This window comes from Scomber japonicus, chromosome 2, assembly GCF_027409825.1.
Source record: "Scomber japonicus isolate fScoJap1 chromosome 2, fScoJap1.pri, whole genome shotgun sequence".
Classification (NCBI taxonomy): Eukaryota; Metazoa; Chordata; class Actinopteri; order Scombriformes; family Scombridae; genus Scomber; species Scomber japonicus.
The window spans coordinates 18285461-18310762 of record NC_070579.1 but is presented as its reverse complement, the minus strand read 5'-3'; the positions used below and the strand labels follow the sequence as shown (position 1 = coordinate 18310762).

General features: G+C 40.2%; 2 protein-coding genes across 2 annotated transcripts; both read right to left on the bottom strand.

The window, feature by feature from the left end:
- Positions 1 to 1400: 1400 nt before the first annotated feature.
- Positions 1401 to 7959, bottom strand: mogs (mannosyl-oligosaccharide glucosidase). Its single transcript, XM_053338090.1, has 5 exons — positions 7898 to 7959; positions 6419 to 6782; positions 5601 to 5824; positions 5244 to 5437; positions 1401 to 4010 (listed from the first exon to the last, which is right to left on the bottom strand). Exons 2-5 carry the CDS (start codon positions 6765 to 6767, stop codon positions 2240 to 2242), a joined length of 2538 nt encoding a protein of 845 aa, XP_053194065.1. The 5' UTR covers positions 6768 to 6782; positions 7898 to 7959; the 3' UTR covers positions 1401 to 2239.
- Positions 7960 to 8573: 614 nt separating this feature from the next.
- On the bottom strand, positions 8574 to 24777 carry pdcd4a (programmed cell death 4a). Its single transcript, XM_053338155.1, has 11 exons — positions 24325 to 24777; positions 17456 to 17758; positions 17051 to 17148; positions 15166 to 15279; positions 14777 to 14998; positions 14405 to 14502; positions 13957 to 14071; positions 11939 to 12046; positions 10839 to 10949; positions 10435 to 10574; positions 8574 to 10309 (listed from the first exon to the last, which is right to left on the bottom strand). The coding sequence occupies exons 1-11, from the start codon at positions 24368 to 24370 to the stop codon at positions 10258 to 10260; spliced, it is 1407 nt and encodes a 468-aa protein (XP_053194130.1). The 5' UTR covers positions 24371 to 24777; the 3' UTR covers positions 8574 to 10257.
- Positions 24778 to 25302: the final 525 nt, after the last annotated feature.

The window sequence follows — 25302 nt, the reverse complement described above, 5'->3', positions numbered from 1 at the left end:
AAGACATGGCCGCCCACCTAAACTGACAGGCTGGACAAGGAGAGCATTAGTCAGAGAAGCAGCCCATGGTAACTCTGGAGGAGCTGCAGAGATCCACAGCTCAGGTGGGAGAATCTGTCCACAGGACAACTATTGGTCGTGTACTCCACAAATCTGGCTTTTATGGAAGAGTGGCAAGAAGAAAGCCATTGTTGAAAGAAAGCAGAAGAGAAGTCCCGTTTGCAGTTTGCCACAAGCCATGTAAGGGACACAACAAACATGTGGAAGAAGGTACTTTGGTCAGAGGAGACCAAAATTGAACTTTTTGGCCGACATGCAAAATGCTATGTGTGGCGGAAACCTAACACTGCACATCAACCTGAACAAACCATCCCCCCTGTAAAACATGGTGGCATCATGCTGTGGGGATGCTTTTCTTCAGCAGTGACAGGGAAGCTGGTCAGAGTTGATGGGAAGATGGATGGAGCTAAATACAGGGCAATCCTGGAGGAAAACCTGTTAGAGGCTGCAAAAAACTTGAGACTGGGACGGAGGTTCACCTTCTAGCAGGACGACCCTAAACATACCGCCACAGCTTTAGAATAGAATGGTTTAGATCAAAGCATATTAATGTGTTAGAATGGCCCAGTCAAAGTCCAGACCTAAATTCTATTGAGAATCTGTGGCAAGACTTGAAAATTGCTGTTCAGACGCTCTCCATCCAATCTGACTGAACTGGAGCTATTTTGCAAAGAAGACATAAGAGACATACCCCAAAAGACTTGCAGCTGTGATTGCAGCAAAAGGTGGTTCAACAAAGTATTGACTCAGGGGGGCTGAATACATATGCACGCCACATTTCTCAACACCAGGTATCATTTTCCTTCACAATTATGCACAACTTTGTGTTGGTCTATCACTTAAAATCCCAATAAAATACATTTAAGTTTGTGGTTGTAACGTGACAAAATGTGGAAAAGTTCAAGGGGTATGAATACTTTTGCAAGGCACTGTATTTTGTTCACTGCTTTCTTGTAATATCTAATTTAATACCACTAAATGTGGTTTCATTTCATTCAATTAAGAATATGGAATAATCAATTCTGTTTGCAAAGATAGAAAACTGAGTGGTCTGTTTTATATGAGAGGGACTCAGATGACACTTCCATCTAGAGCAATCTACAGTGATTAGTGGTTGAATAAGGTTATATTCGGAGATCACCAATTACAAGCACCTAATGTGAAGGAGTGTCACTGTCTGAACCATAATGACGATGATGGATGGCTCTGTAACAACAGATGAAGAAGGTAATTTTCTCTCAAACAGAAATTGTAGCTATAGGCTTAGACTGAGTCAATAATTGGCTTAGGGCAATGGAAGCAACACACCAACATTTAAAAAAGTACAGCATGACCAAAAATGTATTTAAACCATTTATTGTTTTTAACAAAACAAGACCAATGCCACCGTCAATGTTGATCCCTGCCAATGAAATCACAGGCTGTGTATACAAAATACTGCTGCTTTTAGAGGCAGCAACTTTATCGATGTTGAGCAACACTGAAAATAACCATTTTGGAAAGACTGTGATCAAACAATTAAATATCAAAATGGCCAATCATTAAGACAGAGAATTGAGGACATATGACAGATTAAAAAGAAAATGGCACAATTAAAGATAATGGCCCTTATTTCTCAAGTGACAAAACTCGCTCATTTATGCACTTATTTTCCAACATTTAACAAATCTGGTAACTGTTCATATATGGCATCACACATCTAGTGTGAAAGTATGACCCCCTTGGACTGGTAGTTCCCTGCATTAAAAACACACCTGTCTTGATTTTCCATGAGAGGCTGCCGATGGAAGCAGTGAAGTTCATGTGTTAAATTGTGAGGAATATGATTTCTTTAAGTGTTTCCTAAATGCATCTTAACCATAAAAGTGAGGCACTTAACAGTGCTTGGCTCCACATACAGCAAAGAGAGGGTAGCTGAACATTGCTCTTCTGAGAATACGTACCAGTATGAAACCTGTCATTTTAATTAAAGGGTGTGGCTAAATGTGGAATTGTGATTTTAAATGCCTGTTTTTCAGCTTAATCTCGAAAGTTAGTTTTTCAATAATTAGTTCAGTTTCATAAGCCAAACAAGTCATTTTTCTGTATCTTAAGACCTGATTATGTCATTTCTGTCACATCCAGATACAAATGAAGGCCGGTATCTTGCGATATAAAAAACATGGGATGAAATCTAGTTTTAGTACTGTTCAGCCATCATTAATACTGTGAGAGCTGACCAGCCAGTGAAGGGGTGGCTTCCTTGGCCCCTTCCAGTGCCGTCATTGTACTGTTCCCAGATATACCCTGTTTCAACATACTGTCTATAAACATTATTGATAATGTTAGTCCTGAGTTCCTCATAAAGAGCAGTTGACTTCTCTTGGTATGGCCCATGTGTGGTGCTGTAGTGGTGGAGGGCTCTGACTGCCAAGTAATTGATGTTAATCCATATGGGTCCCCTCCAGTAGGGTGCGTCATGTTCTGTGTTTCGCTTCATGTACATGGGATCAGCCTTTGAGAGTGAACGCAGGCCGTAGGGGGTCCACAGCTTATTGGAGTCTCTAATCTCTCGAAGAATATGTTCTAGTTTGGGTGAGTCTGGTTCGAGGATGTGCAGCAAGAAGGGGAACAAGCTAACATAACCTAGAGCATTGACATATTGTAGCTTGGGCGCCCTGCGGACAGAACGCACAAGGCGTGCAACAGGGAACTGATGACGAGGTTGTCCAGGGGGTACGTACACCTTCTCCTGCTGCAAGGATACTGCCTGAGTGTGGTTGCCAAAGTCACTGAAAGCGCGGAGTTGTTCTGACCAGTGGAGCTCGTTCAGCAGATTGTTGTCACTGAGCATTTGATGGGTGAGTTGGTAGTCCTGATGGGGTTCACCTAAAAGCTGAGCTATACGAGCCATGATGCCTGAGGACAATGCCATCCAGCAGTGTAAATCCACATGGCGCTCATCTGCTGATGGGTGTGAGGCTCGAGGGTAGTCATCCAGCCCAGATGTCAAGGTCTTGGGGTTGAGGAATAGATTGGTGTCCTTGTCACGTCCACGCCAGCGGTAAGAGTTGGGTAGGAGCCCTGACTGTGTGGTGTTGTACCATTCAAACCAGGTTTTCAGTCTTGGGAATAGTCGTCTGAGGAAAGGCAAGGTAGGTTGAGACGCTGCCTTGTCTGGATTTGAAGAGAGCTGTTCAATGAGTTCCTGAAGACTTAAGAAGAGAGTGGGTGGGTTGGCATTCTCATTTCGCTGAACTACAAACTCAGCTGGGACCTTACTGCGAGCCTCATCTCCAAGAATCTGCTCACGGGGGATCCAGCCCTCAATATTCATCAGGTCTATCCAGTGAGCAATAGCCTCTCTTGTCACTTGGGGATCCCACTTGCTCAGCAGCAACTGGTGAAAGCCCTCATCCCAGAGGAATCCTCTGGGAAAGAAAGAGCGTGATGGGACAGCAGTAAATAATGCGCCTTCAGGGTACAAGAGCGGATATTCATTGTAGACTGACTGTACCACTGACTGGCCGTAGAAATAGCCCATTCCACCTAACATGTTGCTGAGTGCTGCCTTGCCAAATTTAATATGTGCCTGGCTAAAATCTTTATTCTCAAGCCCAAAAATGTTCTCAAACTTTGCATCAAACTCAGCTTTCCTCTTCTCCAGCTCCTGAGTCATGACTGAGCCCACCAGCTGATTTGGACGAGCATGGAAGCTTGCTGACTCAAACAGAACCTCAATCTGAAATGGAGTCTGGACGGTGACCTGGTGAACCACAAAGTCACTCTCTTTCCTCATGTCGGTGGGTTTCTGTTGGTTTTGATGATGTGGGGGCTTATAGGTGTCCACTGCAATGTAATGTCTCTTCTCACCAGATGGAGGGCTGTAAACAGACCTGCGGTTCAGACTGTTCTTCACAATATCAGTCAGCTTCTCCAAGCCAGGGGAGACAGTCTGAAGGTAGTTATAACTGAAAAGACAAGAAACTAGTGATTACCACCATTTGTTTTCACAATCTATGAAATCTAAGCTGTCACAAAAAACGTTCAGATGTAGTTTAAATGCAGTCACTGCTACACAAATGATCCTAACTGCACTAGCTATGCTTATGAAGCCTTGGCACACTGTATCTTACCCCTTGCTGTCTAATGTACTGGTGACTCAGAAGTGAATCGACTGGTCACACAATGGATCAGTAAAATTCAAAATTAAGCTCCCACTTAAACTACATCTTCCATTGACCTACCATAAGTCATAATTCATACAATTCGTATAATTCCTATAAGTGCATACCTGTCTGTTTTGCTATGCTGGTCTGCTCTGGCCTTCATGAAATTGTGAAATATTGTTGCTCCCTTTGAATGTTGCTAGCAGTCAGCTAACAGAAAGTCCTGATCCAATCAATATAAAACTTTAGTGCAACAACAGCTCTTTCTGAAGGTGGAAGTCTGCCTTTACGGAGGTAAATTGATTCTGTGCTGTTTCAGAAAAATAATAGTGGCTTTAAGAAAACTGTCTGCTTCTCAAACTTTATTTACCCTACTATGTGTCACAATGACCAGGAAATAAAAAGAGATGCAACAAAGGCTGAAAGGCCTATTTTTTGCTGCCATCTAGTGGTTAGGATTTTCTTACACTATCAGTGTATCACAGTCATGTGGGATCACACTACAGTATAACATGACATTTCTACAGAGTGTCACACAAAGATAAAGAGGCCACACTTCTGATGCTGGGAATCTAGAGATGTGAAAAAGGCCCCAAACTCAAAATCAATTCAAATCAGTGCAACTATGCTTTCTGCAGGAAAAGATTTGGTGTTTTCACTATACATCTATTTTTTATACATAGATCTGGCATTAGCATGTAGTTAAAATGGCCTCTGTTGATTGCTATTAAATGACATTTAATGTCATCTCACCTTGTTACCAAGATTTCAGTACATATGCAGCTTTTCTATTTTCACTGATTGACAGTTGTAAACTGTTTGGAAAAATATAGCATTGCTTTATTATATTTTATTATTTTATTTTTTAAATATTCTATATTTTGTTCATTTTAAGAGCCATTTAGTCTAATTGTCAATTTTCTTAACTGATAAAACTGAACACTGGCTCTCTATGTTCCCTCCAGCTTTCTAGTCTACTCTCTCCTTCGTGGGTGGTGCTGATCTTACCATTCTCTCGTGTATTAATGCATTTACCTGGCATATTTAGCGCTGGATAATTCCCCAGTAACGGGCTTTCGGAACGTGATCTTGAAGTTGCCGAGCTCCTCTGAGAAACCAGTGATGGATGCAAGGCGGTCTCTCTCTTCCACGTGAGCCTCCAGTGAGCCCTGTGTATCAGCTGCTGCGTAGAACATCAGGGAGATGACTGGTGCTTGAGGGGAAGAGCTCTGATGGGGGAAAAAAATCAGCATCTTATAATTATCAAAGCTTAGCACAGAAATCCTTAAATACTGCTATCACAGAAATTGTAAGTATTTACCACATCATTTTTACCATATAAAATACACCTGCCCCTACAGTACAGCTGAATAAACACAGAACTGTACTTACATGCTGTTTGGCAGTGACCCTCCAGGTCCAGTCTCCTCCATAATCCCCTCCCATTCTCTTGACAAACTCTGTGGTCAGTGTGAAATCGATGTCTCGGATTTCCTGGACACCAAAGTTAATCCCATCGTGCATCAGCCAGCCATAGCCTTGCAAACGATCTCCCTGCTCGCAAGTGTGCCTCAGGTTCACGTCCATGTCGGAAAACTGACGCATCCACATCATACCTGAGGAGATACAATGAGTAAAGTAAATTTGTCTGTAAAGCAAAGAGGACGCACAAATAGATCTGCTTCAAATTATGTGGGAAAGAATAACTTGTCAACAGTTTCACATAAAAGGTAAGTCCCAAAACTCATTGGCAACGTGCAGTAAGTTACCAGCCAAGTGGGCTTTGAGAACAGCAGTGCATAATTATAGGTGGAAATTGAAGTCCAAATTGGCTGCGACAATAAACAGTTTAAACTGCTGCCAAAATTTACCTGAAATTAGAAAGAGTCTGGGCTCATTGACCACTGTGTCCCTATTCAAGTGCAATTTAACAATAAAGATTTGATTAATATAACAATGTGAATATTTTGTAATTATTTTGCAAACAATTAAACATCAACAACCAAAAACATCTCTAAAATATGGTAATGTTATACATCAAGATATAGTGTCAGAAATATTTAGATTATGTCAGTACCATCCAGCCCTACTTATAACTTACTATAATCACAGGTCATGCCCCATATGCACATAATTACAGAAATATCATTTGTCTGTCTGTTTTTTCTTTAACCTTTAGCATCAGTTTGACTCTGAGTGTGTCAGCGCACCTGTCACCATTGACTTGGGACTCCTGGTTTTCATGCCAAAGTAGACCTGAGGTCTGTATGAACCCCAGAACCTCTCTGGGGAAACTTTGGCACTGCTGCAATTGGTATCCAGAACAGGATGTGACGGGTGCAGGGTCACCACTCGTTTGGCCAGGGTGGACCGCATGTAGAGGGCATAAAAGAACCAGATCAGGCTGAATATGCAAAGGCCAATAGAGATGTTGATGAAGATTTTGCCGATATCGACTTTTTTTTTCTTCTCCTTGCGGTGAAATGCAGAGGGCTTCTCATCTTTCCTCGGAGGGGGAGCAGCTTCACCGGTCACCACCCTCTTCCTCTGCCTGCCCATCCTGCCCTTCTGAAGCTGGAACCAAAAAGAGGATGAAGACAGATATTTAAATATCAAACACCAATTATGTCATGTGTAGCACCATGAAGAACTGATGCAAATGGGCTGTTTTAGATAATGCAAATTCAGATTTTTAGTCTACCCTGATTTAAGTGACGAGGATAGAGGCTGAACAGATTGTAAAGGCCTTTAAGGCAAAACTGTGATTTTTTTTGGGGCGACTATATAATTAAAACTGACTCAAAATGACGTACTTGTCTTGTTTTAGCAGGTTCGGCAGGTCTAAGATTGTAATCTCAGCTAGACAGTCAAATACCTCACTCCAATTTATAAAACAAATGATCAATTTGCATTACCAATTAATGTTATGTCAATCGAGTAATTAATTATCAGTTTCAGCTTCAAGTACAATGTCCAGTTTGTATTGATACTGAGTGGGGTCATTTTGAAGTTTGTGGTGCATCAGGATTGTATTTAGAGTTATACCGACAGGTGTTTGTTTTTATTGCGTCCATCTTATTTACATTAATGAGGGTATATTAGATAGGCAGGGTTCATTGCAGGGCTGTTGTATGTTGCACTGTATTAGCTACCTAATTATAACCTGACAGCATTTCATTAACCAAAGCAGGGGGCATACTATCACAGTATGATACATATAATATATTATAGAATCTGGCCATAATTATAATACGATTTATCTGATCAAATTCGGCCCCATTATTGCCATTACGAGTATTTTGTAGCCTCCTGTAATGTTAAATACACGTCATCTCAGGCTAAAAAAAGCGGCGTAGCTATCATTAACCTTTCGGGGCATATCATGGCACACTATGCAGTTTGACGACGTCGACTACTTTGTAAATTAACCCCGGCCGGTGTGCAACGTGTCTCAAATTTAAATATCTCTCCCAGACACTTGTTTTAAGCAGGTTGCCACTGACTTAACGCCCCGGTAATGCAACATTTCCTGCTGGCTGCATGCTACTCGCTGGTAGTGCCGTGATGCTAACTATAACGTTACTTTTAGCGAAACTGACCGTCTGTCGCCATACAACGTGACAGCGGATAAAATACGGGGCTGAATCGTAGTTCTAGCTTAAGGTTCATTGAACAAAAAGGTTACCGACCTGTCAAAGTACCAGTGGACTCTCAGCTGTTCATTATCCGCTGCTAACTCACTAGCTACTTCCTGGTTACTACGCTTTCTCTGACGTGTACTCCTGAGAGGACGCGCTGACGTCATCAACCAAGCGCTCCCAAACGAATTAAACAAAATAATAATGATCATTCATAGTATTTTTATTATTAATAATAATCATTTTAGGCTGCTTTTAACAATACTCAAATACGCTTTACAGAATCAAAGACAATTAAAATAAAACTATAAAGAAAAGAAATTAGAAAAAAAAAATAGAAAAAGAAAAAAAGAAAAGAAAACATCAAAACAAGAGAAGTGATTTGAAATTTATTAGGTCAGTGCATTCAAGGAGGGATTTGGGGAGTGAGGTCCCAAACTTAAAACAGATTTGTGTATCAGAACACTGGTCTCATTGGTCATCTCACGACCACTCAGGTTTATCTGATGACCCTTCAGAGGGTTAACTAGTTCGCAAACCACTGAATTAAACTAGCTAACTACATATAAAGCAACTTTTGCTTTAGTAGGATTTTTAGCGCAGAACTTTTACTTGTAATGGAATCTTTTTAGATTATTATATTGGTACTTTTACATAAGGAACTGAGTACTTCTACTGCAAACTCCTGACATGCACAAGGGGAAAAAAATGCAAACGTGACACTGCAGAGGGAAATATGTCATGTTTATTGAAATATATAAAATGAGCCTCTTGTCTATGGCAGTGTGTTGTGAACAGTTTGCTGATTCCAAAAAATATCAATAGTACAAAGATGACTGTAGGAATACAAAACATAAACATTGTAGCCCGTATTTGACTGAACAGCTGAATGCATGCATGAATGAATCCTGTGACTTACACCTGTAAGCATTTCACATAAATTTCCCCTCAACCAGTTATTTACACTGTAGGCATTATAAAGCTGCGCTATGATGAAACATAGCCAGGTATCTTATATGTACCATCAATGGGGTCAAAAGTATTGGGGGGGGGGACTTTGGCCTCCAACTGCTTCTCACTTGCAGGTTTATGTTACAATTTTTCTCACCTGCTCAGATGGTAAATGATACACACTGACAGAGAAGATACAGATACAAGTGAAGAATCACAACTGATGACTATGATCAACACATGTGACTGATGTACATTTCTACTACACTTGTACAGTCACTTATTCCTGGTTCCTCTTTTACAAATACTGCTGGTGTGATCAAAACAAAAAAACAAAAAACAAAACATCATTTTGTTGCCTTTCTTTAATGGATAAAATATATTGTTTTATCCATATTTAAACTTTGGTCAACATGTAAAAACAGTGGCAAAAAAGTCTGAATATGTTTAACATAACATCCTCCTACAAAAACTGGGCTTTCCATTACACAGACACATCAACAGATTCATTTAATTAAAGCAGGCTTAGCTTTGTTTGTGACTGTTACTTGTCCAGAATACACTGCTGACCACGTGGCTGTAGATCCATTAACTGCAACGTCAAGCTCAAACATTTTTTTAATTTTATTTATTTATTTATTTTTTTAAACACATTAACCCCAATTTACTTTCCTTTTTAGAATGAACCTCAAATATGCTTGCCCTAATGCAAATGTCAACTTAACACCCAAACAGTGCCCGAACACCTCTTGCTTTGACTGCTGTGCTTAAGAAAATGAACATCTGGTCTCAGAGACTGAGATGCAAAGAATGAAAGACTGAAAAATGAAAATGTTCGCAAAGGATCAATGATCAATGAATACTTAAATCAGAATGTACAAAGTACTTTGTCCTTGAAATAATTTCAAATCATTTGTGACAGAAAAAAAGGTTTAGACCCTTGTTGTTGAGCTAAATTACTAAGTGCTCACTGACTGTACAGTATCCTGTCTTTTAAGTGCTTTTTCCATTAAGAGCGCAATACATAAAAAAAAAAAAACGACATGGCAACAGTTGAAGCAAAGCAAGAGACAAAACACCCCAGTTTATCTCCCACACACCAAAATCTGTCTGCTTTATCCTCTGCAGCTTTGTTTTGAATTATTCTTAACAAACAGGTACAAATACTGAGGCAACAGGGGTGGATCGACCCCAAAAATGAAGAATTTTTTGACAAAAAAAAAAAAAAAAGTCAAACAGTGATTAACAAGATGAAGGGAACTGAACGTCTGGGTCATGGTTCAGTCTACTTTCACCGAACGTCAACGCTGGTTTGTGTAATGACAACTTTATCAGGAGAGGAATAAAGAAACTGCCAGCATGTTCGGTTTCAGGGAAGCATGCTGGAGCACAAACGGGGTGTGAGAACCTGTAAACACCCTTCCCCCCCTTCCTGCTGCTTATCCTCTTCCTCTTGTGGATCAGTTCTTGATCACTCCTCCATCTCCTTCGCTTACAAAACGCTTCCGTCCTCTAGTGGAGAAAACACAATTTGAAAAGCATGTTAGCTTAATACTATAATGGGCTGTTCAATAATGAAATTAGCAGGTATGAAGAGGAATGCATGTTTGGCCTGTTAATCCTAATTCCTTACTAACCTAGAAGGACAGGCATCCCTCAGCTGTTTGGTGATGACAGACTCCTGGAAGCAAAGATCCACAAAAGTCTCCATGATAGAGTGAGCATGCGGCACATCGAGGTTGATTTCAGGGAGATCATCGTACACACGCTGGAAACCCTGTATAGAAAAGGACACAAGTACAAGTTTAAATGTAATGCTAAACATAATTAGTGGATCAATTCATTGTTTATCATTATTATTAATCAAGCAAAAAATGTCCTCTGCATCAAACTTCTCTCCATTGTGAGGATTTGGTGGTAATAAATAAATCAATAAATAAATCATGGCCTTGTTTAAATAAGAAAATTTTAAGTTTGGGTGAAAATGATTTTATGAATTAAACTACAAAGTCACTCATATGCATACAAAAAAGGGACTGACCCTGTTCATCTGATCCACAGTGATATGGCCCATTTTCCAAAAGGCCTGCAGAAGCTTTACCATCATATGACTGGCGGTGTCCCCTTTCGACTCCAGCACCATCACTATAGCCTTAAAAAACAAAACAAAAATAAAGATATACAACAATGTGTTAAAAGAGAAGTGTGCTGCACAGAGGTCAAATATGAGAAAACATCAACGTTGATCAAAATGGTATTTTCAGAGATCTGTAAGTTGCATGTTTCACCACACAGTGGCACTGTTTGTACCCAGCATCTAACATTAAAAAGATGCAAGGTGAGATATCAATCTGACTTTGCTGTCTTCATAAAACACTTTATATGTCAGTTTTCCTTTTGCTCTGAATCCACTTTGAAATCAGGGTGTAATTTCAAAACTGCAGAAACCCCTAGCTGGCTGAAAACAACAGCACAAATAAATGCTTGTGTTTAGTTCCACACAATCAATTTAGTTTCTGACTTTGAGCAGTTGCTGATTTTGGCTTCAACATGTTTGTCACCAATCCAAGTTGGAGTGGACAAACCTGTTTTGACACCTGACTGCGGTGAGTGTGCACAGCTGGAAAGTTTTGTAAAAAAATTCACTAACATCTGTTTGTATTTACAAAACCCGATATCATGCAACTATTTTTTTCTTAAAAATCTGGAAATACTTTGATCAAATTAAAGTGAGTTTTCTGGACTTAAATTTAGAGGCATCACAAACTAATGTTCAGCTACAATCGAAACAATCAGTGAGTGAGAACATTTGTTTGGACGATATCAGTTCTATCTAATGTAATGTGTTTCTTCATGTTTCATGGATTGATTTGGACTGAGCTTTGTTAGTAGATAATGCAAATGAGAGAAACGTCTGTGCCAAAAACAAACTGTCCTTGGCAGAAACAGAATGACTGTCACTGTTATTTCTCTCAGTTTTGCTTTGCAATTAATTCAGACAAAATGCTTCAAGGTTCACTTTCCTGATTTTAACTTGCCAATGCAAACATACAATTTTGTTTGACATCAACTTGTATGTATACGTTTTTCACAAACACTCAATACCAACATATAATTAATGTGTAATGAAGTCTTGAATACCTCATAGACCAGCTCGTGGTGGAAGTGGGGCACCTCCAGCTCCCGCAGACAGCGCCCTGCCTCTGACACATCTCCTGATGTCAGGTACTCCTTGAGGAGAAGGTTCATCTAAAAAACAAACAAAAACAAAACAAAACTATTTGTTATTTTGTCTTCATTGTTTAGATTATGTGTGTCTGCACAGTTGAGGACAATTTTTTTTAATATGATGTGCCAAGACCTGTAACTGTACGGTCACTAGAGGTGGTTCAGTCTGTCCCTTTGTAATTTTATTATAAAAAGGACCGTGCATGATGGACCGAGACACACAGGGTTGCACCATTTCTCATATATAATATATAAGTAATAAGTTGAATTTACTCATTACCTTGGCGTAACTTAGTTAGGGTCATGAGTATCAACATGCACATATATATATATTTGGGATTTAATTCAGTGAGTTTAATATGCATGAACCATCACTTCTCTACAGAGGAAAACTTCCATCTCTAAACATTTACAGAAAATTCAAATGCAAAAAGAAAATGCTTAACATAAAAGTAGAATTGGTAAGAATCAACTATTGAGATTGCGAAAACTATTTCTATCAAGAAAAGAAAGTATTGCATGACTACTGATGAAATAATACAGTGGAAAAGTGGGTTGTACCCATGTTACAGTACAGATAATTTAGATGTTTCTCCCTTTGTGCTTCCGTCTTTTCCTTAACAGACCCTGGATATCATCCATTTACAGCAGTTGGAAAAGTAGTTTGTATTCATAGATAATTAATACAAACAGAACTGAGCATGGAGAGCTCCACACCACCTGAAATCACCTGTATGAAAAGTATTTCATCAAATGCTACACAACTGTTACTCTAACAATGACTTACTTGGGAAATAAAGCCTGGCACACATGACAACTTGAAGTCAGTTAAAAAAAAACATTTCTGCCTGTTTGGAGCTTAGTTATCACTTAGTCACTCGGGCTGCTGAGCTGCACACACATAAATAAGCACTCATTGGCTTAAAACTATTTATGGAACAATTAGTCATAACATTTGAGGTTGATACAACAAACCCACTGAGCTAAATCAACAACTCGGGGTCTAATTCACTGAGTGGAGAGCATGTGTGACCATCTGTACATGAAGTGAACCTAAGAAAAATGAACAGCAGGGATGTGTAATATGTGAACATGCAGGACAGAGACAGAGAAGAAGGCGAAGCATGTGAAAGGGTTAGACAGAGTGCAAGCATGAGGACAACAGTAGATTGAATCAGAAAGTGAGTGAGAGCAGCAAGATGAAAAAGTCTTGAGCCTCTTCCAGCCCATCGTGTTCCCCCCGCGGCTGCATACAACCAGGCAGGAAATCAAACTTGGACACGAAGGCCCAAGGGCCTGAAAGGTTTGCACAAATGCTGGAAGTCTGAGAGCATACTGACAGAACACTCTCCCATTTCTAAATGTCACTTAAAAATGTTGCATAACTTACAAGTTTACAAGATATGCACTTGAAACTCCCACATCATCCACACCCACGTTAGAGAAAAATTCCTCAAAACCATGCAGCAATACATTTTACAAAAACAGCTGAGAACATGTGGCGTGCATATAAAGTGTGTGTGTGTGTGTGTGTGTCAGTGTGTGTGTGTGTGTGTGTGTGTGTGTGTGTGTGTGTGTGTGTGTGTGTGTCAATTAAGGGCTGAGATGTGCCTTTTTTTTCAGCCCCCCTGCTCGTTTTTTTTTTGCAATTCACAATTCTCAAGGGAGGAAAGTGCTCTGCTGACACAGCAACATAGCAGAGGTCTGGCCTGTGGCTCTGTACCCAGCATGCATTTCTGCCTACTGTTTACATTACATAATGTCAACAAATAACCAGAGCCAGGTCAATAAAACGGATCTGACCTGAAGTGTGAAGGATTCTTCATGCTCATTATCACTTTTAATATGGAAACATCAAACAAACAATTACACATTCACTTATTTATCAGTTTATTCTATTCAACTGGTTACCATTCATAGCCCAAACTTACCTCTTTAACAAGATGTTTGACGGGTCTCAGACCTCCACCCACGCCCCACACATTATCGAGGCGGACCATCCCTCTCTTCATGGACAGCAGCACTGCAGCACGGTCTAAAGCCACTCTGAACAAAAGACCATCACCACAATGTCATTAATGTGACACAAAAATGCACATACATAAAGTCTTGTTTGTTTTAAAGAATAGTAGGACTTGAGTTGTTTCATCTGTTGAGCACAGTTCATCAAACATCACAACACAGTTTCATTCTAGTAAACCATGATCTGATAACTGCACTATTCTACAAGAGAAAGACAAAAAACAACTATTCCACATATAAAAGTGAAATGAGAAGGAAAGAGAAAGTTTTCCTGTTGCTCAGCTTTTGCACATCTAGGTGCAAATTAAGTAATCTTCTACCTTTATATGTATTTATAACTTGCTTGTTTTGGCTCACCTGGCATGCTCGCAGTCTACTTTGCCCTTGTAACAGTCCAGGAAAGACATATGGAGGACGTGGTCTGCTATGGCTCTTGCTATAAACTGGCCTAACATCTGGGAGACACAAGAAAAAGCAGCTTTTAAAAACATTAAAAACATGCCATCTTTTCTTTTAACAGAACTGCTTTGAAAAAAAATTACTTTTTCAGAAACTGCACTCTGTACCGATGTGTGTGTGCACCTCTGTGAAATTAAAATCACATTTAATCTTTTAAGTGTTTTAAGCCCCGTAGTGTGCACCCCACCCTCTTATGCAACCAACACTAAATTAGAGCCACCCCACATCTGGATCTTGAACGTTACTGTTTCCTCTGCATATCAGTTCTACCTGTGGAGCCTCAGGTGTGTCCAGTATGAGGTCTGGCAGCTCTTTGAGCATCTTGTCGAAGGCACGGGCCATGTCATTTTGTGACAGCAGCTTAACCGACAAATCAGACAGCAGGCGGGAGGTCAGTTCTCTGTGGCTGGCCTTGCCTTCGAGGGACAGGGACACGGCCACAGAGGAGAACTCGTACTTATGGGGGCCAAGGTTGAGCTCCTTCAGCAACATCTGACAGGAGTGAGGACACACAGAAATTAAAAGATTGTTGTGGAGGTAACTGATCAACTCTGAATCAATAGTGTAGCGCATAATAAGTATCTGTGCACTCAATTACTACTCAGCCCACCATTCCCTGATCAGTAAATTGAAAAAAGGTCTCATATCAGTTCATTTACCTCCACTTCTTTTGTGTCTCCGTGTTCAAAGTACTCCTTTACAATTGGGTTGACCATTTTTCCCAGTTCCTTCTCATCTACCTCTGGAACAACTTTTGCATAAACTGTGTCTCCCTTTAAAATAAAAAAAGATCACATATTAAAAGAAAAAAACACAATTGATGAACACAAATATTCACAACAAAAGTATTCAAATCTATGATTTCACACTACAGTATTCTTGTATGTAGCACTTTCCATTATTACACATTTTTAAGTTAGTCAGGTGTAAAAGGATCAGTATGAGTTAAATTAGGAGGTTTTTTAACTGTGTGTCATTCAAAAATATACTAATTGAGCCACATATTAAAAACAGAACTGTAAATGTACATATGTCCCCTTTAAAATGATGGCACAATAACATATCTCTCTCTTTTCAACACTTGCATTCATGACAGTCAAAACCAGTCTAACTAACTTTACAGGTCAGGTTTTTCTGCACCTGGAAAACAACAGTAAGCATTGATAAAAATCTTGGCGCAGATTGAGAGAATTAAGCTCCTTTAAGCTGCAATAGGAGGATAACTACTTCAGCTTATTTTAAGAGAAGAGCTGGCTTTTATTTTTATTTTAACGCCCTGCAAAATTTGAGAACATAAACAATAATTATTGTATTGTTTTGACCTCCACTGACATGTCCAGCGTTGTAAGACAGGAAAAAATATTAGTTGAAGAGGGATTATAGCCAAAAGTTCACACATGCTGATTCACTTTCCTGTTTTCTGTGAAATGACCCAATAAAATAATACTTCATAGCCAAGAACAGGCAAAAGAAAGACACCTTGTGGAACAGTTTTGCAAAAGTTCTGCATTTAATTTTTCTACTGAACTTTCCAAGATTTGTTTTACACATTGTCATTGTCTCAAAGAGAGGGTGACCTTTACCATGTAGAAATCTTTCTCTCTCCTGATTCAAAAGGTGCCGTCTGCACATGTCCTGTGTATTTTTCTGTACCACTCTGTCCCAGTTCCCTACTGACATCATTCTATGCTGTTCCTACAACATTTAAGGGCTTCCCTACACAGTCCCAAAATTGTTATCAACTTTTTTTTCCTCAGACAGAAGCTCCATTCCCACTCTGCACTCATTCTTTGTGTCCATAAGTGAAGACAAACAAACTCTGCTTTCACCATCACACTGTGCACTCGCTAGATAACGAGGTTAAAGATTGAAAATACTGTTGATTGTGATGGGACAGAGCCATCTGGAAGAGACAATCATGTGACTGGTCAAATATCCCAGGACTTTTGGTTATAAAAACAGTTTTGTGGATAGATCGGATAGATCGATAGAATAAAATTATACCATGCAAGACATTATTTCATCACAAGAGACCAAAACACTATGTGATGCTTTAGACAGACAGTTGTGCATACAGTATGCTTGTTGTCCATATGTGACAATCATCATCTTGTTTGCAGAGCAAAGCCCCTTTCATATTCAGAGCACCCCAGCAGCCCTTTGACACAAGAAATTAAAAACTTTTTGAAACAAAAAGCTGCGCTGCACAACACGTCAGGACAGCAACTGTACTTAACTAACGTCTGCAGGTAATGCTCATTAATCACTCACTGTCAAAACAGTTGTGTGTATGTGTACAGCCTGCTGATGCTTGAGTAATACCAACATTTTGCAAATAAAGCTTTCTGTTTAAAAAGGTTCTCATGGTTTATCCTGATTTTCAGCTTAATGCATCTTTAAATTAACACAGAGTACAAAAGAGAATTTTTTCAACATTCAGCTCAAAACTTAATGTCTTCAACCCCAACTCTTTCTGATAAATATGCAAACTAAATCACCACTACTTTAAACTCTGAAGAAACACATTCTGCCAGACTCACTAACCTGAGAGGATTCATCATAGTTGGGGTCCAGTACGTCAGGTTCCTCATCTTCATAAACCATCCCTGCAGCCCCCCAAACTCCTTTACCACCTGCTCCACCTGTGAGATAACAAAAGAACGACAGCATGAGAAAATGTGCCGTAAAAACATTTTGTGAGGCTCATGACAGACCATTTGGCAGTCCAACACAGCACATATTTAAGTCATAATCAAAACCGGAAAATCAGCTAATACCTAAGACAAATAATTATTTTCTTTTTATCATCATTCTCACAGTTGAGATTTTAACCTGTCTGTTCAGTGTTGTGCAGAAGTCATCAAAAAGCATCTGTTACTGAAAATAAAAAGCTGTGCACGCATTCAGAAAAGCAGGAGCCTGCTTACACCAGTGTCGCTTAAACTTTACCTTTTTTTGGCAGGCCTCTGCCTTTGCCTGTCCTGGATTTGCGGTCGTTGGTGCCGACTTTGCCCTTTGGGCTGTTTGGGTCACTTCCTGCCAAATCTCCTGATTCAGAGAAGGACTCGCTGGTGGAGTTGCGTGATGAGGACTTGCGCAGGCGTCGCTTGGCTTTGGCTTTGAGCCGTGCCTCATGAAGTGCTTTCTCCTGGGGCGTCCAGTTACCATTCACCTCCGCCTCATTCAGCTCGTCATCATCATCAACGTAGGGGCGGTTAGCCTCTGTCAGGTTCTCATCCAAAGAGAACATTCCTAGGATAACACAGAATGGTTAATGCAATTTTTTAATTTTCATGACGTGCCAATTAATACAACAAATGATCTTTGAGACATTATTGTACAGTTTGTAAAAACACACATCCAAAAGTATGTGAACACTCCTTGATTTTGATGATGATTTTCCGCGGATTCGTCCCTTCCATTCAGATTAGGGCAAAATCTTAACGCTAGAGTACACAATTATATTTTAGACCCTACCAGGCTTTCAACTTTGTGATGACATGACAGTGCACCTGCACACAAAGAGAGGTCCATAAATTGAAATTGTTTTCCACATCTGGTGCTGAATAACTTAACTTGCCAGCACTATGCTTATTATGTTATTTCGTCACATTTGGGTTTAATCTTCTGGTGTCCACTTTGTTTGGGTGTCCAAATAGTAACCATGTACCATACACACACGTAGATAGAGATATATTTTTATTAATTTTATCTTGTAAATCTTGTTCTTATCTACACTGCTATGCTGAAACAATGTTAATCAAAACTGCAGTAAAAACTTTATGGTGCAGCTCTGTTACAAAAGCAGAGACTGGCAGTAAGCCTAACAAGGTGAATGGAAAGTTTTTGCCAGTTATTTTAAAAGCCAAATAAAACTATTGTGCAAGCAAAAACATTTGGTTAATACTGCATCAGCCATAAGGGGATGCAATGTGGTAAATGTAAAAACACAGGACAATATTCAGCATGTTTTTGCTGCAGCGAAAGAGAAATTCATTAACTCCAGATACAATAGGTCACAAGAGCTCAAGAATACAGCGAGACATCGCATATTTTGAGTTACTTGCTAGCAGTTTTTGGCCCACATTTACCTGCAGTGCAAAAACTGTGCATATAGCTGACGGCACAACAAAACACCTTCATGCTACAGCGACTAAGCCAGCTCAGAGTGTGACATGCATTTGCTGTGGGGGCTCCATATGTCATGGCCACATTTTGCAAAGGTCACAAAACAAAAGGTCACAAGCCCCCAAAACTTAACACAGAAAGATGGGAGCACAAATTCACACATGCACACATTCTTGTGTCACTCACCAGAACTATCAGCAGCCATATAGTGGTTCAAAGTGTCAAGTTACTTATTAATCTACTCCTCTATGGATGTAAAAAAAAAAAAAATACTGTATCTAGGATACAGTAGGATATCTAGTCTGTCAAGCTCGGGTTGATTCTACTAGGTGTGGAGAAAGAGACCACAACAACAAGTGCTGCTGCAGGCATGGGAGGAGGCAGGGAGCAAAGGGGAACACATGCTGAAGAAATGCTGACACTAGTTTTTTTTTCATTCCTCCGTCTTCTCGCGATCTGTCCGTCGCAGCTAGAGTGGACCTGACTACATATGGCAGTGTTGGGTCCATGACTGGTCACATGACCAGGCTGTAGTAGGAGAGAGGGAAAGCAGGAGGAGGAGGAATGTCTGAGGGTGTAATGAATACTTAAATTCCTTATGCACAGGCCCAAATGGCAGTGTGAGGAGTTATGGCCCTATAGATTACAGGACATGTAGAAAATACACTGAGGCAGGATGGAAAAAGGAAACCACAGATAAAACTAGCAATCTGTGCTAGCTCGTCTCAGATAACCCAAAGAAGCAGCAGCCTGTCTGCAAAAAAGGTACCAAACAGTTGTAACTTGTGTAATTATCAAACCTTTGGTGCAGGACAAAATTAACTTAGAAACTGCTTCTAAAATGGTGCTAAAAGATCTCTACATGTTTGTTTTGTAGAGTTCAGTCTGCTTGAGAATGTGAATAACAAATGGAAAGGGGGCACCTCCCTGAGTTAACCTGTTGAAGTAAGAGCAGCGCCACACCCATGGCCTTCAAAACTCAGTAAACAGCCGACCATGTGTCATGTCCTCCCTCAGCACCTCCTCCTTCCCTTATGTAGGCTACATGGCCTGCCAGCACAGTAAATTAGGAACTAGCCAATGGCAGCGTGCCAAACACACGACAAGCCAATTGGAAAAGAGCAGAAAAACGAGAAGGCAGAAAAAGTCAGAGCTGTTTGCCAAGACCCGAGTTGCAAAACAAGCAGTGAAAATGCAGCCAGGCTAGCAACTTAAGTAAACTTTTTCAACATGACAAAGATCGTGTTTCATTGTAACGCAAATCAAAAAACAGCTGGAACACTTGTTTTAAAAAGGTGTAATATTACACAAGGTGGGTCTGCTGTGTGTCACTGTCACAGTCTCATAAAGCTGCAGCAACCAAGCCTACTCTTCTGTCTTTAACCCTGAGCGCCCACAAGAGAGAGCAAAAATAAATACCAAACCATACAACACTGTCATGATGGTTTTCACCGCCCCCGCTGTTAACCAGTTTTTAAAACAGAAGGAAACTACAGCCAGATGCAGGCCTGCACAGGACCTCTGCCCTACATGCTGTGTAGGAGCTTCCCACAGCCAGCAAGCTTGAGCAGCAGTGTTGAGGTGTTTAGTTTGAGGTATCTGTACAGTAGCTGTGTTATGAGTGAAAATTAGGTCAGCGGATCGGAGTTCTCGCATACCTCCCTAGGGACAGACCTACTTTTCAAAACTGTAAATACAACTTTACATATTTTCACTGTAATTCTCAGGAGAATTGATCAAATGCACCAAACATTTTTTAAAGCCCCCTCCACTCAAAAAATCTAAGCTTGCAGGGTGATGCATGTACAGAGTTTTGACACTTAACCACTGTTTAAAATTCATGATAATGGTGGTGGTGGGGGGGGGGGGGGCATTTCTCTCCCCTCAGAAACTATAAAGCCAGTACCTACAAGTATGATTTGTGACATCACAGCTAGTTTGGAGTCAATCATGGTCCCAAGTCTGCCAGCACACAAACACAGAGGAAGGATTTTTCAGTGAAGTTAATGTGTGTGTCTGGCATGAAAAACATTCATGGGTGCATAGTTGTAGATTTTTCAATGAAGGAGAAAGAGTAGATGTGATTTTAATCATCTTTAAGGAGGCAATTGAAGGTTTTGTGTGGAAAAAACATATCAGACACAGATTATTATTCCAAGCGGTGCGTTTTCGCATGTCATAAAACGTGTCTGGAGGGGAAATGATTTTGCAGATGACACAGATCTGTTTTCCATTTCTACCATCAAGAGCTTCAAGCAGCTCATTTTGATTTAGTCACAACTTCGTAGAATTAGACAAGTTTTACATTAACTAATGAAACTACTATACTGAAATGGAACCTGCCAGCTATTTACACACTAGAATAACTTTTGATGACATTTAAGTGTACATTGCTTAGCAAAGTTATCCATGAAATCTCAGACAAATCAGAAACTTTTAGTTCATATTTTTCTTTTTTATTCTGCTCTTTTTTTTAATGTTTCATGTCTTTATGATATTTTGTAAGACATAACCACATTTCCATCAAAAAGAATAAAATCTCAAACCTGGAAAACACACCTTGGATAAATAAAAGCAACATATGTAAAGCCATCTGTAAATAGAACTTCCTCCATCAACCCACACAATAGTAATATAAGCAAAGATACGTGTGATGTCCCCTGAGGTCAAAACGGGTTTCTGCACCCTACATGGTCCCGGGGACTAGCTATCGGAGGAGACAAGGGTGTGGTTGTCCTTGGGGTTTAACTGTCATTTCATATAATGAAAGGACACTCTGCTTAAAAACATGCTTCATGCAGATAGCCTAAACTTGAGTGCACATGGCGATTCATGTTTAAATATACAACAGCAACAACAAGAGCTGAGGATCTGGCCACACACGCTCTACAAATAAACGCTCAAGAGTTGTAATATGTGAAATAATGCCAGGCGTCTTTTTTTTGTGGAATTAGAGAACATCTTTAAAACTTCCTGTTTACTTAATGGAAACTTGCCAAAACTACAGTTATGCCAACTGTCCTACTTGAGTCACCCCTGTGTAACAGCTGCAGAGCAGTAACAACACAGATAAAGTGCCTGGGGAGGTACACATAAAGATTACAACTACTCAGATAAACGGCTAAGAGTCTGATAACATGTTGTTTTAACCTAATCAATCGATCTCGCCCACTGATGCTCTGCAAGGCATCGCTCTGTAGGGGTGGTTTGTTCAGTTTCTAAACTAAAGGACTTAATGCAAATGGACGGTGTGTGCAAACATGTATTCATGAGTGTAAGTGGGGAGGAGGGGAAACAAAAGAAGAGATGGAAAGACCATAACATGAAGTGTACTCAGCAGGCCACGAAGAGATCTGGCTTGGCATTTAAGTCTGGCCGGTTTCTTCCATGAAGAACTTCAAAGCTTGTATTTATCCAAGGAGTTATGTAAATGCTCTAACAGCCGGGGCTCCACACAGGCATTAAATCTGTATCTATAGGTCACTTACCACTAGTCTGTGCTTCTCCAAACAGAGCCAGACATAACTTGTGAAGTCTGTATATGAAAGTAACATTTATTTTGTCTAACTTTTAAGATTTGTAGTCATTTATCAAGTAAAGACCAAACACGGCGCATCTTCCCTGAAAACATGTTGGGCAACAAGTTGAGTTCATTTATTAAGGATATTGCTTGTAATACCTACATTACTAAGAGAGATACATGTTAAGCAAGAGAGATTTTGATGCAAGACGGGTCCAAACTGCACAGGAACAAGAGCTAAATGTCACTAAAAAATGTTCAAGTTTCATGGGTGTGAAGTATAGTTGCACAGGTTAGCTCAGATTAATAGCATCTCCAAGTTTCTTTTCATTTCAAATTATCGTGCAAATAATGTATTTGTGAGTTGTTTAGTTATGGATTTGGTTGCTGCAATCAAAATGATCTTAAAAAAATAAACATGCTAGTTCTAGATGTTCAAATTCAACAAGCTCATCAATAGTTTGACAGATTATCGCAATACGAAGTGGGATGCTAAAAACAGATAACACTGAAACTGGAAACCTGAATAATGAGGGGAATAACATAAGGGAAGTTGCACGCGCCATGTACAATGAGGTTATACTCATTTCCCATACTGTTGCATGAGCCCAGTGTCCATCAACTGACCCACAACGTATGGAGTTCTTTTCTTGTTTTCCAGCTACAGACAATAGAGTCTTTGACAGCGTGTGTGACCACCTCATCAATAGAGGCTGCTCCATCAAGCGTGTCTGACCTTCCTTGAGAAAAAGGGCCACATTATCCAGAAGGGTAGAAATTAAACCCTATTAAACCCTCTGTTAATTCTACTCTTTGCATAGATTTCCTTTACTATATGGCCTCACTTTGCAGCAGAGTCATTTGATTAAAACATTCATTAATTTGGGTATATGCAACATGTAAGCTCAAGACTGAATTACTAAAAGTATTGACAGTGTGTGCATGAACACCCTTATCAACAGAGGCTGCTGGATCAAGCGTGTCAGACCTTCCTTAAGAGAAAGGGCTCAGGTTCATGCAGGAGAAAGGTCCACAGGTACAACACCATAACATACAAGCAGCACACCATGTGCTGTCTCATATGCACTGATTTTACCCCTATGTAGCACGAGGTGAAGAAAAAGGCAACCATATCTCACACAGGTTGATGAATTATAACCACCAGCTGCACTGCTAACAATACATTTGTACTACTTATATAACCTTTAAATAGACAGCAACGCAGAGATTATGTAAGGCTCTCCTATTGGCTCTTATAGTGGGCTATACGTGTCGACGTCATCGTCAGGCTGAGAAGAGGAAAGCACTCCGTGTGCCCTGAGCTCAGATATCGTTCAATAACAGCCACTGTGTCATGATCATAAACATTCATAAACATGACTAACACCTAGCGTCGAGGAGGAGCATTTTATACATATATATGTCGGATTATTGTCGAGTGAATCAAAAATGACATCCTGGTTTACAGTGGCTGCAGGTTAAATGTGCTCTGAAAGCATTACGCTTATCACGAAAACCACATTTCACGCAGGAAAGAGACGTGTATCTGGTCTGAGTCTAATTAAAAAGGTGTAAATGTCCAGACTGATACACACACACGAAAACACACAACAGATTGACGAACTGCAAACGACAAATCTTGCAAATGTGTATTAGAGGAACAAAAGCAGAGTTTTTTCATGCATCCTCTCGTTTAGTTGCAAGAAAGATGAAAACAGAGACAGACTCAATAGCAGCCCCCTCGTGTGTGTGTGTGTGTGTGTGTGTGTGTGTGTGTGTTTGTCTAAGTGCACAAGCCACGATTTGCGGAAGTAAGCACTGTGGCCTCGTCCAATCAGCAAGCGTGAAAGGGTTAAACGTAAAAGCTACGACAACAAACAAACAAACCTCGCCTCAAAGCAGCTAAAACACGACCGCAAATGTCAATGGTTTGGTTTATCGTGCGGTAGTGTTAGAGTGGTTGTTGCACCAGTGCTCGCAGCGTGTTTGTGGGAGTGTGTGTGTGTGTGTTTACGGAGCACATGGTGGAGCATGGCTGGCGCTGCAGCCCATCCCATGCAGGGACAATGGGGTGAGAGAGAGCACGCCAGCAGGCCCTGGCTGCAGCCCCCCTTTTACACTCTGCACTGACAGACCGTACAAAGCATGACTGAATTATTAAGTCACTTACCGTCGGCTTGCTTAGCGGTGGACCACATCTCGACTTCGGTCGCCATGACGCTCTCGAAATGCTTGATTTTTAAAAAATCCTCTCGGTGCTCTCCCCCTGCCGAGCTCAGCTGCAACAAAATCCCCCCCTAAAAACACCTTCAACTCCGAGCGTCTGCAGAACAAATGTTTTATTGTACAAACAGTCTTTGAGTCGTTCTGCTGTTTTTCCTGTTGCTGCTGCTGCTACTGGTGCACGGTCTCAGCTGAAGAGAACAAAAACAAAAATGGTGAAATTGAATTACCCCAACAAAAAAAAGAAAAAGACCTGAAAAAAAATGCTTGAAGTAAAGGAGTGAAATGCAATAGTTTCTCACTCTTCTCAATGAAGAGTAAAAACAACAAGACGACGCGGAAGGATGTGTGAACTAGTCAGAGAGCATATCAGTAAACAGCCTGCTACACAAACAAAGTCTGTTTTTAACTTTGAGAGGACCGACCCAAGCGGAGTCACGTGGGGGGAAAAGCGGCCGGGGAGTGGTTAACAGAGGGGGTGGGTGCTGGTCTGATCTGACCAATCACAGAGCAGGAAAACCTGCCTACCATAATATTTATATCCTAACATTTACGTTTTTATGACTCAATTGTATTGCAATACATTTATACTTTGCACATTTTTAGGGAGGGGGGAAAACTGGTTTTAGGATGTGGGATTGACTGTGTCCTGATCATTTTATTGCTGCAACTTTGTACAAATTTTGATTATTGTGATTAGGTGGGTTAGGATATGGGGATGACAATGTTTGTAGAATTTCATGAATTGGCGTTTTGTTCTCCATCCAAATTGAATTTCTGTCACTGATTTAATTTATTGTTCCACCCACCTGCCCGGCCGGGGATAATATAATAATAATGATTATTAATACAATTTAATGTATCATGCTTGACTTCATATATAACTTAATAGGAGCTCAAGCAGTGATGCTTTCAGTGACTGCTG

What these genes read in the sequence shown, in the direction of transcription:
- pdcd4a (XM_053338155.1), bottom strand. Translation starts at nt 24,370, where the DNA reads ATGGCGACCGAAGTCGAGATGTGGTCCACCGCTAAGCAAGCCGACG. An exon ending in CACCGCTAAGCAAGCCGACG is followed by an intron (nt 17,759 to 24,324) that starts GTAAGTGACTTA and finishes GTGTTATCCTAG; the next exon opens with GAATGTTCTCTTTGGATGAG. An exon ending in TCAAACATCTTGTTAAAGAG is followed by an intron (nt 12,047 to 13,956) that starts GTAAGTTTGGGC and finishes TTTGTTTTTTAG; the next exon opens with ATGAACCTTCTCCTCAAGGA.
- mogs (XM_053338090.1), bottom strand. Translation starts at nt 6,767, where the DNA reads ATGGGCAGGCAGAGGAAGAGGGTGGTGACCGGTGAAGCTGCTCCCCCT. An exon ending in GGGTCACTGCCAAACAGCAT is followed by an intron (nt 5,438 to 5,600) that starts GTAAGTACAGTT and finishes TTCCCCCATCAG; the next exon opens with AGCTCTTCCCCTCAAGCACC. An exon ending in TCCAGCGCTAAATATGCCAG is followed by an intron (nt 4,011 to 5,243) that starts GTAAATGCATTA and finishes TTGTCTTTTCAG; the next exon opens with TTATAACTACCTTCAGACTG.